Below are 12,467 nucleotides of genomic sequence, written 5' to 3' on the forward strand. Positions count from 1 at the left end.
AGGAGGGCGTGCAACTACCCAACCCGATTTTGTTCGCTTAGCTACGGAGGAGGGCGTGCAACTACCCAACCCATGGAACATTGAGTACCTCCGTAAGTTTTATCCTTAGGGGCTTAGCCGAGAATAAATTTTTCCTTTATAATATGGTAGCACCTCCCTGCGGACCAAAGAGGTAGAGGTCCGCCCTCGTAAACCCGGCCCCTAGCGTTCATCGCACATTCTATCTGTACCAACTTATCAAGAAAAAATTTATTCTCAGTCTGTCTTTGAGGTTGATGCAATTCAGTTCTTTTTCTTGCCTCCCGCTTACCCTAACCCCCATGTGGTCCCTTATTCCTGCGCCGTGCTTGAGGCCCGAATTGAGTTGCTCGGTTGTGTCTCCGCACAAGACCCCTCCTTCACAGGAAGGAGGGGTCCGGCCTTCTAGGGACCGGCTCCAGGGAAGTGTACTTGTCCTCGGGGGGGCCCGGAGTCGTGTAGCCGCTTAGCCTGGTTCCGTACCCTAAGCCTGCATGCTCTACCTCCCTAGGATAAGTACCGTAGTACCTAGAACTGCGGATCCGGAAGTCCGGATCCCTTCAATCCTAAAGGCTGGGTCCTGGTGCTCTGATTCACTAAGCTTAGTTTTACATCTCAAAGGACTCTTGCCAGCGAGATCCGGGACCCCGTGGGAATGTTGCTAAGCGCCGATCCTAAGTCATGTGCAGGACTAAACCTCATTTTCGTGGTAGCTAGCCCCAATCCCTTGCGACTATCTCCTATGGGGCCAAGGGACCTCAGGGCCAGAGAGTACACGACAGAAGGGAGAATAAGCAAATGGAAAAACAGCTAAGTTATATGTCGCCCCTCAGTTCGGGTTTTTATATTATATATCGTACGCAGAATAACTTGTCTGGATCTTATAATGTGTAGAAAAACAACAAAAACTACTCCTACTCCTTCGGTAGTCCGGAGGGGCCCTCTCCCTTTACAGGTCCGGCTCCACGTTGCGCTCAAAGCGGGAGGCCACAATCTCCACCACCTCTTGTATTCCCTCCCGGGCAGCGGCCTCTGCTTCTGGCACTGGGCCCTCGAGGACTGGAGTTAAGGAGATGGCGGGGTCGTGGCTCCGGAAGTAGGTCAAGACGTGGTCTACCACTATCCGAGCAAGCTCCCACCCTTCGGACTCGAGGCGAGCAACTAGGGTGGACTCCAGGCATTGCAGACGCTCGGCAGCGGATTCCAGCACTGGAAGAACGGAGCTGATGGAAGAAGGGGCCTCTGCGACCTGGATGGGACTTAGTCCAAGGGATTCCAGGGCGGTACTTGCTTCACCGACCCAGTTGGCAATCCGCTGGACCCCGGTGCGCTGCTTAGCCAGGAGCTCATCCTTTGATCACTGGCAAAGGCAGTGGCTCAAGCAATTCCTAGTTATGCAATGTCATCCTTTGATCTCACCAAAACTCTGTGATGATCTGAGTTGCCAATTCTGGTGGGCTGAACAAGACAAGAACAGCAAGATGCATTGGCTGTTGAGGGAAACTCTGAGCAGGAGAAAGAAGCATGGTTGTTTGGGTTTCAAGGATTTGCATCTCTTTAATCGGGCTAGGCTTGCCAGAAAAGGTTGGCGCTTATTACTGAACCTAGAGTCCCTTTATGCTCAGGTGTTACACACCAAATATATTCCGGATGGTAACCTAATGAATGCAGTGGAGAAGCCGGGAGTTTCATATTCATGGCGTAGTATATCGTGAGGAGTGCAAACTCTGAAGGCTGGTTGGAGATGGCCCACAGATTAACATATGGTTGGATCCTTGAATCCGTGATGATGTGTCAAGAAGACTGATTACTCTGAGAGGGAGAACAGTCATTACAAAAGTTTCAGAGTCACTTGATCCGAATACAGCTAAATGGGATCAAGCCTTAGTGCAAGAAATCTTCTGGGATGTAGATGTCAAGCGCATCCTGGCAATCCCGATGAAGCATGATATGGATGATCTACTAGCTTGGCATTTTGACAAGAAAGGTGTGTTCTCGGTTAAGTCTGCTTACCATGTGTTAGATGATAAGAGGATCAGGCTGTTCGAAACCAGCAGGGTGAAAGCAGTGCAAGGCTCGAATTCTTTGGAGTTCAGGTGGAAGGATATCTGGAAGCTTAAATGTCCACCAAAGATTAAACAGTTCCTGCGGAGGCTCTCACATAACAGCCTTCCACTTAGAACAAATATCATGCGTCGAGGGATGAGATCGATACAAGATGCCCAGTAGGCCAGTATGCTGGAGATTTGATGAGGATGGGGGGCACTGTTTCTTCAAGTGCAAACATGTCAAAAAGGTGCTGGAGGGCTATGAACTTGAAGATTTTCAGATTGCAGCTGCTGGAACTTGACTCGGTTATGGATGTGGTCAGACACATTCTATCTCTTCGGGAGGAGGAAACGAGGCAAACTTTGGGGCTGCTATGGTCCTGGTGAGATGCCAGGAACAAGGCAAATGCAGGAGAGCCACTGAAGTCAGCTGAAGAAGTTGTCTACAAAGCACGTGCTGCGATGATCCATGACAATGAAGTAGAGGATGATGCACCCAAACAAGGTAGAGACTAATACGGGCTGGTGTCCTCCACACCGGAAGTTTGTTAAATTAACATTGATGGTTCTTTCCTGGAGAAGGAGAAGTCTGGAGCTTGAGGTTTTGTAGTCAGAGATCATTGTGGTCGAGCTGTCCTGACTGGGCAAACTGAATGTGGTTAGTGATGCTTTATATACTGAAGCTCAAGCATGCCCGGCGGCCCTAAATGCAGCAAAGGACCAGGGTCTGCCGAGTATTGTTCTTGAGTGCTATTCGCAGGTTCTCGTGAACGTGCTAAAGTTGATAGAATATGATCTAGCACCAGGTGGAGTAATCTTCAGAGAGGCCAAGTTCATCATGGCGACGCATTTTAATTCCGTGAATGTTCTGTTAGATATTTAGGCAAATTTCGGCATAGTTTAATTCTGAATATTATTAATAATTCCATAATGTAAATTAGTGATCTTGTAATGATAAAGTATGTGCTTGTATTCATATTAATTCCACTAACTAACACGAACAGGAAAATAAACCATAGAAGGTTTAGAAAGTACCGCGAGGCAGGACTGGTGCCGAAGGCAGGACCGTACATTGTGTCGGTCCGGGCTGTTCGATATAGCCGAACTAAGTCGATGTAGCACCGTTGCCTGTTAGGAAATAGTCGTGATGATCTTGATGGTCACTTGGGGAACACAATTACGTCCACCTGGAAGTAGTCATACGGCTTGAGGATAAAGTAGTTGTTCGGGCCACCGGGATGCGGATGATGTAGTCGTTCGAGGAGCAAGCAAGCAGTCATGTGAAGACACTCCCAAAAATCTAAATCTAATTGTCTGCTATCCCGTGCAGGACCTTCAGTGTGTAGAGTTTCAGAGGCCTACTCCCACAGGACTGTGCGTGCAGCACTACCGATGGAGATGCGAAGCAAGAAGCAGAAAATAGAGGGAAAGAGGAGAGACCTCCTGAACAGGAGTACCGTTGAGTGTTCAATGTGGTGAAGAAGAGGGAGAGGCTGGCTTATATATGCGATGGATGATGTGAGGGGAGATGAACCTGGACAGTCATCAATAGCAATTGCAATTATTCAGATGAATCAATTCACGTTATTATTGTCCAGTCATCATTCCTCAGATTTAACACCATTAACAGCGAGTCATCATTCCTCTGATTTAACACTATTAACAGTCATTATTCTCAAGATTTAACACCATTAACAGCCATTATTCTCAAATGGTGCTCCTCAATTACCCATGTGGTATTAACCACCTTATAACTGCCTAGCATTAACTCATGTGCCTTTTAATTCTTAATTTATCATTTCAATAAATGGACCTAGCCCAAATATTCTAACATGTTCTGTATGCTCCTACATCTTGCAATAGGAGTGCGCACATACTCGCTCAGCTTGGTCGTCATGGGGGCTCGGATCAACCTGTTGTGTTAGTTGATACCCTCCCGGATTTTGTATCTATGACTGGCTCGTGATCTCACTGAACCAGAGGTGAATCAATAAAACACTGCAAGCTCTTAGTTTCACAAAAAAAAAAAACATGTAAATCATCCCATGTCAATAGCCTTCTGGACTCCCTTCACCGTGGAGACGACGTTTCATTACATCAAGGTTAAATTCATGCCAATTCAGTCACCACAATTTCAATTCAGTGCAACTCCATACTGCACAGTCAAATATATTTTCAGGGATGGAAAGCACAGTTCCATTGCAAAATTTGAAGCTTTAACAAATTCCGTGGTACAGTTATGAGGTTGTGAAGCTGGTTTCATTTGAAATGGGAGTACCGGAGTTGACTTCAATTAATATGCAGTCCTGGGTTACTACGAATGAAACAGGTAGCCCAAAAATACACTAATGTCGTTCTAATGTCGTTTCAATAGCCCAATCGGTTCGTCTAGTCAGAACTCAGCTCTGGCATTGCACTGTCACTGCAATGCCACGCCCGACAGATTATTTCTGCAATAACCCAACGAGATCATACACGCTATTTGTGTAGACATCTGGATGGATGCTATTGGAAGCGTCCTGCAGTTCTGGTAAGGTAGTACAACCTGCAAATTGCAATCCCACGCATGTCAGACATCATTGAACAAGTGAAAGAGATTGTGGGGCAGATAAGACCACGAGCTTCTGACCAGACAAAACAAGGAGGGTCTTGCAGCCAGTACTCTGGCCAAATAGTATGTCTGTATCCAGTCTATCACCCACCATGCACATCCTTGATGTTTCCAGATTGAAGCTGCAGTAATTGAAACAGAAGGGAATTCATCACTAACCATAACTACTACTGCTATTATCACATTGGAAATCAATACAAAGAATGCAATGACTGTCCCGTCATATTATGCTTTGCGCACATTTTTCTTGCTGTCTTTGAACAGGAAAACATTTATGGAAAGATAGATATGTGCGGGGAAACTTCACAGAGCCCTAATGGCAATATTCCTTATTCATTTCATCTCTATTTTTATGTGTAGTTGTAAAGTGAATTATAGTGAATGATTTTAGAAAACAATAGGACATGCTTCGCTCCAGAAGAAAACAAAAGCGGATGGCTATGTGAAAGATTATTTGTCATGGAAATTTGGAAAACTCTCATTCAATCTATTGCCAATTTATTCAGGGCTTGAGAATAATTTCAATAGATTTCTCTTTTTTCTCTCTCAAAGAATAAAACTATGCTCTTTTGATGGCAAATAAATGGTACATTTCTCATATTACACTTTGCAAACCTTTTCAAGAGGAAGTCCATCAAAAAGCTTGAAGGCTTTCCAACAACAATGGGCTCTTTCTGTACTGAGCAGCTTACTGCAGCAACCATAGTTCCAGCTCCTGTGAAGGTAAGTGGTTGCAAATTATATTGTGATACTGAGAGAAACTTCAAAAAATTCAATTAATTTCTCAATAACAGTACCTGGCCATTCTTGGGCAGATGTCATATGTCCAGTTGGATCACGGTTGGTCGCAATGAAAAGGCAGCCTGGATTCTCACTAATACATGTTCTTGCATACCTGCAAGAACATTACTATAATTGGAACATCACAAAACTCATGATCCAAAAGATAAATAGTGTTCATGGACACAAGTCAGGACTAAGATGAATGCTGAACACGAAAAAGGTTATTGCTTCTATTGTGGTAAACAAGGCTCCTTGCAACAAAATTAAAAACTGGAACTGTTATGTGATGTATTGAGTTATAAAACACAAAATAAGGTGGATAAAAGGTTTCATCTTTGTAGCTCCTTGGCTGAATTATCTGAATTAGAAGCTTCTGAATTTCAGATCCGAATTACATATGGAATATTCTTTCAACAACTTTCAAGCAATGCTAAAAAGAACCACAATGCTAAGCAAACAAACATGTGTGAGTAAGCTATCAGAGTATCAGTCTTAGCATAGTAATATACCATGTTCTAATTATGTGATAAAGGAAGGCCAAACTTTCAATTGCCTAGACAAGGGTGGAGTATCCAACATGCAGAAAAAGACTGGGGAAAAGAAAGGTCAATTACCCTGATGAATTTGATACTAGTAATCAGATTCCAATTCAATTTCCAACCGAAAATGAATCTGATGGAATGTGATTCAATTCTAGTGTTTTTGTTTGGATAATGTGAAACACCTTTTCCATGAATTAATTTACATATCTTGTTTGGATGACAAAATATGGAATCATTTTAAGAGCTAAATAAACAATATAATCTAGATGAAACTACACCACTACCAGATGCATCTCTCTCACACACCCCTTACAATCTCTCTCTCTCTCCCTCTCTCTCTCTCTCCCTCCCTCTCTCTCTCTCACACACACACACAGAGACACACACTCCTGCACATGTCAGGTATACACAGGAAGCATAACACATATTCCCTCTCTCTCCATCTCTCTGCACATGTCAGATATACACAGGAAGCATAACACATATTCCCTCAAAATGACAGAAAAAAAAGTATCAGTCTTAATATAGTAATATACCATGTTCTAATTATGTGATAAAGGAAGGCCAAACTTTCAATTGCCTAGACAAGGGTGGAGTATCCAACGTGCAGAAAAAAACTGGGCAAAAGAAAGCTCAATTACCCTTAATGGAACTGAGTGTAGTTTATCTCCTTTCCGTTTCCAGAAGTGAGAGGGAACTATATTCTATGAAAGCCACACATTTTTAATTGAATTTATAATATTTCACAGGAAAAAGTATCAGGACTCGCATTGAGACTAAAAAAAGGGCCATGAGTAAAAGTAAAGTATAGATTGATCAGCATGCATAACAACAAAGATAAGTTATAGACACCAAGGTTAGGGAAGTAACTGCATTTTGTAGTAATTGAATTGCTGATCAAGTCCAACAACAACAGCTCCAACCTGGAAACGAAATGATCAGAGCTCAGCAGTTGTTGTATGTAACTAAAAAGATGGTTTAAAAATCAGATAAACAGGTTTGACATTACGCTTTTGTCATGTTCAAAGTGGAAGTCCGCCTCCAATATTATGTTTTTCTTGCCATCCTCCTGCAGGAAATATCATTAGTTGAAACCAACACGTAGGTTATACCTTAATAATATTTATGTTTTCAAGCCCTCAGCTAGTATCACAGAAAAAATATATTCTAACTGTTCGAATGTAGTGGTACGCTCGAGCATTGTATGACATGTTTGGCCAACTGTAGATATTATAACATCAATTATGTGTCATTATTTCTGGCCTGTATTGTTTCAAAATAGCACAGCAGACAAAAAGATGGCTACTGCATTATTCATAGAAAACCATAGGAAAATAGTATGTAATGCCTTGAAGTGGCCAATGATCCAGGAAAGATTGCATACAATGATCCACTTCGTTTCTATTGATTTCTCATAGTATGATTATGCAAAAATACAAAATTTGCTAATGGCAATGTTAAGAAGCATGGATGCATCATTAGAACTATATCACACCAGCAATTAATACCATACATCTTCACATTTTAGTAAAGGAACTTTAAGAAAAAAGAAAACGATAGGATTTCCGTAAAAATATTGATAAATTAGCATTGTTTTCATCCCCTAGAAAAACCATTGTCTCCATGTATAAAGAAAGAAAACATTTATTATCTGTTAAACTAAGGCACACGTAACTGTGTTGGTAGTGGTGGTGCTGGGGTGTGTGTGTGTTTGTGGGGGGGGGGGGGGGGGGGGGGGGGGCAAAGGATAACAAGTCTTACCGGACCACCAAAGCATTCAAAACCAGCTAACTTGAGCTCTTCCAAAATTCCGTCTTCACCAACAACATAAACCTGAATAAATGAAGCAATTCAATCTTTGTCCTCAACCACATCAACATAAACTAAATAGAAAATTAAGTTAAATGTCCATGCAAAGGCATTAAGTATTGTGGAAGGAGTACAAGGAGCAGTGCTAAAAGCTCCTGCTACCAGAACTCAATCAGCATCATTAATTATGTCCCGAGAAAAATCATAAAAAATTCAATGTTTAATCTTGTGAAGGTATGCCAGAAAAATCAGATGGTGAGGTATTGATTGGCTCAAATAAGTGCTTTTTGGTTGGTCTTCTAGCACAAAATTGCAACCATATGGTCTCCATATAGCTTTTTCAATCTTATCGTAAATCCTTACGATAGTTTAAGGCGGCCGATCTTATTGTAATGTGTAGGCTGTTGTGTTATTAAGTTCCTCAAGCACATATATGCTAGTGCCTTAACTTATTTCCTCTTGATGATAATTTTAGTAACTATCATATACTGAAGAGATTATAAATCATTCACATAAGACAAAAGGAAAGGGCATTATAATATTCATGATACCTTCTTTTCTGGGGGAAAATTATTTAACTTCAAGAACATGGCTGCCGCAAATGATGATGTAAAAATCTCTTCCTATAAAGAAGATAACAAATAATTACAACACAACAAATTATTGTTGGAAGAGTCTGCTCATATTGAAAGCTACCTCAGTAACTTCAAGTCCAAGTGATCTGAATTTCTTTGAGTATTGCCTTCTTGACTTTCTAGAGTTGTTTGTTACAAAAACTATTTTCTTGCCCTGCACCAAGCCAAATACAAGTATCATTACTTAATCAGTAAGTTCCGAAATCTGTATATAGCTCTTATAAACTAAGCTTCAGAATATTAGAGCAATGCCTCAAATAATGGAAATGAAGATTAAAAATTGGTTAATGAAATGTTGTTCCTCAACTAGCATACCAGAATTCACTGAGAGAAAAGATATAAGCTTGTTATGATTATTTCAGGTAGGAGTTCCGTACAAAGAGAAAAGAAATAAGCCTGTTCGTTCGCATGATCAAACCAGAATAATATTAAAACGTATAATCGCATCAATACTTTACATTTGATTATGGTATTTGAAGCCTGGTGCCTCTACTTAGGGCCTGTCTATTATAAGCTTACTATATCAACTTAAACACAAAACAAGGAAACGAACCCAATACTTAGCCATTACTCTCTAACAAATTGTGATAAAGCTATGCTCTCAAATCCCGCGTACCATTTTCCGCAGCAGCTCCATCGTCTCCCGGACCCCTTCAATGAGCTTATCCCCCTTCCAAATAACCCCTAGAAGACACAAATTCAGAGGAGGTAACAAGAACCAACGGTCAGAACGCAACAGGGAGCAAAATCTCAAGGGAAAAATCCCCAAAAAAATGGGGGAAAATGGGATAACGAATCGCAGACCATCGCAATCGAAGAGGAAGGCGTCGACGGAATCGACGAGGGATCGAGCGGCGTCGGCGGTGAGAAGGCCGCAGGGAGGGTCCGAGAGCCCGTTGGCCATGGCGGCTTCTTCCCTTCTCCGCGGCTGCTCTCTTCTCCGCTGGTTTTGGAATTGGATGCGAAAATGCGAATATTCACTCCCCTGCCGCCTCCAGTATGCGAAGGCTGATGACCGTTTTGCCCTTGTTTGAACTCGGTCACAGGTTTCTCCGTTCAAGGACAAGAAGGGAAGCTCAGAATTGTTTGATTTTTTTTCCTTACCTTTTTTTTGCAAGAAAATTTACTATTGGTAGAGTGTTCCTGAATGAATATAGTAGGAACGAAGAGTAAAGGAGAAATTATGAGAAAATACTCTTTTTTAGAGAACCCAAGAATGTACTTTTACAGGTAGGCAAGATGGTATGGTGTACTTATATACGTGAGGCCGAATATGACACTTAAATTTTACGAAAAAGGTAACACACATTGCTTCTCTTTGTTCATTTTTGTCAATAAAATTTCCTAAACTCATTTCCTATCTCAGCTCCATTGGAACCGTGCAGTTATGTTCCTAAGACTTAGAAATCACACTAATAGTCTGTAGCCGTACAACGTATTGTAAAACATGACGTCAACAATTGAATGCTCTCCCTTTCACGTATCTTGCAGGAAGCACATGAATACATACAGAAGATACAAGAGATTATTATTGATTCTGTAAATATTAATAATTTATTTATTAAAATACTTTTTATATATACGAGGTGTTTAGATCCAAGTGCTAATACCTAAGAATATTAAAATTTAGCACTATCTTATCCAAACGAGGGTGCTAATGGAGTAGGCTAAATTTAAGCTAAGAGTGTGTTCGTTTCCTGAGGCCTAAAGTTTAGAGGGATCACATCAAAGAGAATCTTATCATTTAGAAGTATTAAATAAAATCTAATTATAAAACTAATTGCAGAACCCCAGTGCTAATTCGCAAGACGAATCTAATAAGGTATATTAGTCCATGATTAGCGGATGATTACTGTAGCATCACTGTGGCAAATTATGGATTAATTAGGCTCATTAAGGGTGTGTTCGTTTGTCATTAGAGCCCTCTAAAATCTTTAGAGTGCTCCCCCCTCTAAAGAATCGCAGTGTTATTAGAGGCCGAATTAGAGGTCTGTTCGGTGCCGGATCTCTAAAGTTTAGATGTTTCGGATTTTAGAGGGGTGAAACGAACAAACCCTAAATTTGTCTCGCGAATTAGCACCCAGCTGTGCAAAAAGTTTTATAAACAGATTTTATTTAATACTTCTAAATAGTAAGATTTCTTTTTGATGTGATGGGTCTAAAGTTTAGAGAGTAGGAAACGAACAGGCCCTAAAACTAAAACTTTAGCAAAGATACAAGTGCTATGATTATATAAACTATAAATTTAACGCACAACTTTATCCATCCAAACGACCCTAAATCTTGAGTCCCGATAATAATTAAAATGTAATCGGATAAAGACTAAACTTGTAGTTCTAATTCCCTTCTGGACACAGTTACGAATCCGACAACACAGCTGACCGCACCGGACTCGTTTACGGACACCCACCGGTCTTCTCCCTGCTAAAAGTAAAGAGAAACCCCATCTCCAGAGCTTGCTAATAATCGCGCGCACTCGCAATCAGGGCCTCACCAAAACCCACCACCTCCCGGTCTTCTCGCCGGCGCCGACTATGGCTGCCATCCGGCGCCGCTGTCGCCGCCTGCCGCCTCACGCGCCGATTCCTCAGCAGCTCCTCCTCCTCCTCCTCGTCCGCCGCCTCCGCCTCCCGTTCCCTCCTCGGCTACTTCCACCACCCCACCTCGACGGCCCGCCCCATTATGGTGCGTTCCGCCTCCGCGCTCGTCTTCCAGCCGCTCTCCGCCGGCTCCCCGCGCCTGTCCCTCGACTTCCTCTCCGCCGACGCCGCCACCTCCGGGTTCACCCTCTTCGACTCCCACAACGGGCTCCTGCTCCTCCTCAAGGAAACCGGCGCGGGGCCCCGCTTCCTCGTCTGCGACCCCGTCTCCCGCCGCCACGCGCATCTCCCGTCGTTGCCGGCCGCCGCGTTATCCGCCGGCGAGTTCCTCGGCGCCGCGATCCTCTCACGCGCCGCTGGAAGCGGCTTCGAGTTCTGCGCCGTCTGCCTCACCGTCCACGCCGACCGACCGCGCCTCTGGCTCGCGGGGTCCCGCGACGGCGAGGGCAGCTGGCTCGGGCTGCCGCCGTCGCGGGACTTCCGCATCAAGTGGCCCCTCAGCTGGGCGGAGAACCACTGCGTGCGCGCCGCCGGCAGCATCTACTGGCACATCATCAACGACTCCGCGCTCGCGCTGGACCCGAACACATTGCAGTTGTCCTACCTGCGGGCGCCACCCATGGTCTGGGACGACCTCGGGTTTCCGAACTACCGCATCGGAGATACGCCGGGTGACGGCCGTCTGTGCTTCGCCGCGCTGGAGAGCCAGGTGCTTCGGCTCTGTGCGCGACGAGCGGGCAGCGTCGACGGGTGGGTGCTGGAGAGAAAGGCGAGCCTGACTGAGGCGTTCGACTCCGTCACGGACCTGCCCATGGACTGCACATGGCTCGGCGACATTGACCCGGGGCGCACTGGCAAGGTGTTCATCAGATCGTTTGGACATGGGCATTTCTCCTACGATATGGACACTGGGAAGTTGGATCGCCTAATGACAGATGACGGCCAGGAGTACGGGCACCCAATCTTTGCATACTTCATGTAATCAGGTATGCCTCACCTGATGTGTCGTGTGGTTTCTGTCATCGACAAAGGAGTTACACCAGTGGTCTATAGCCCGGGGCTTGAGGAGTGACATACCTCCTCGCCATGGGTTCTTAGGTGGTTTAGGTTCTAGTTTGATAGCTAGTCAGGTCTCTCTCTTTCTATTTCGTTTGTAATAGTTTTAAGGTGTTCTGTGTAAGGGCGTGATACATGCCCCTAATAACTGTATCATTTGGGGTTTTCTACCCCTTTCTTTCTTCTTAATATATTGATGCACATCTCTCCTGCGCGTTCAAAAAAATCAGGAATGCCTCCCCTTTTCCATGCCAATTCATACGACAGGAATTGCTCTATGGAATGCTTAAATTGGGTTGCTCGTCAGTGTATTATGATGGTAGAGTAGCAGATGCATGTTTTCCATGATGTATTTGTTGTACTTG

The 12,467-nt window shown here is 43.7% G+C and overlaps 2 protein-coding genes across 2 annotated transcripts; one reads left to right on the forward strand and one right to left on the reverse strand.

Annotated features, from left to right (window-relative positions):
* Positions 1-4,211: 4,211 nt before the first annotated feature.
* On the reverse strand, positions 4,212-9,423 carry LOC112883234 (phosphoglycolate phosphatase 2-like). Its single transcript, XM_025948505.1, has 11 exons — positions 9,251-9,423; positions 9,063-9,130; positions 8,508-8,600; positions 8,363-8,434; positions 7,764-7,835; positions 7,012-7,071; positions 6,873-6,925; positions 5,475-5,572; positions 5,293-5,392; positions 4,696-4,799; positions 4,212-4,611 (listed from the first exon to the last, which is right to left on the reverse strand). Exons 1-11 carry the CDS (start codon positions 9,348-9,350, stop codon positions 4,511-4,513), a joined length of 921 nt encoding a protein of 306 aa, XP_025804290.1. The 5' UTR covers positions 9,351-9,423; the 3' UTR covers positions 4,212-4,510.
* Positions 9,424-11,098: 1,675 nt separating this feature from the next.
* Positions 11,099-12,173, forward strand: LOC112880924. The gene has a single exon (XM_025945651.1). It carries the CDS (start codon positions 11,129-11,131, stop codon positions 12,026-12,028), a length of 900 nt encoding a protein of 299 aa, XP_025801436.1. The 5' UTR covers positions 11,099-11,128; the 3' UTR covers positions 12,029-12,173.
* The last annotated feature ends 294 nt before the right edge of the window (positions 12,174-12,467 follow it).

The sequence above is a fragment of the Panicum hallii genome, chromosome 2 (assembly GCF_002211085.1).
Source record: "Panicum hallii strain FIL2 chromosome 2, PHallii_v3.1, whole genome shotgun sequence".
NCBI classification, from domain to species: domain Eukaryota; kingdom Viridiplantae; phylum Streptophyta; class Magnoliopsida; order Poales; family Poaceae; genus Panicum; species Panicum hallii.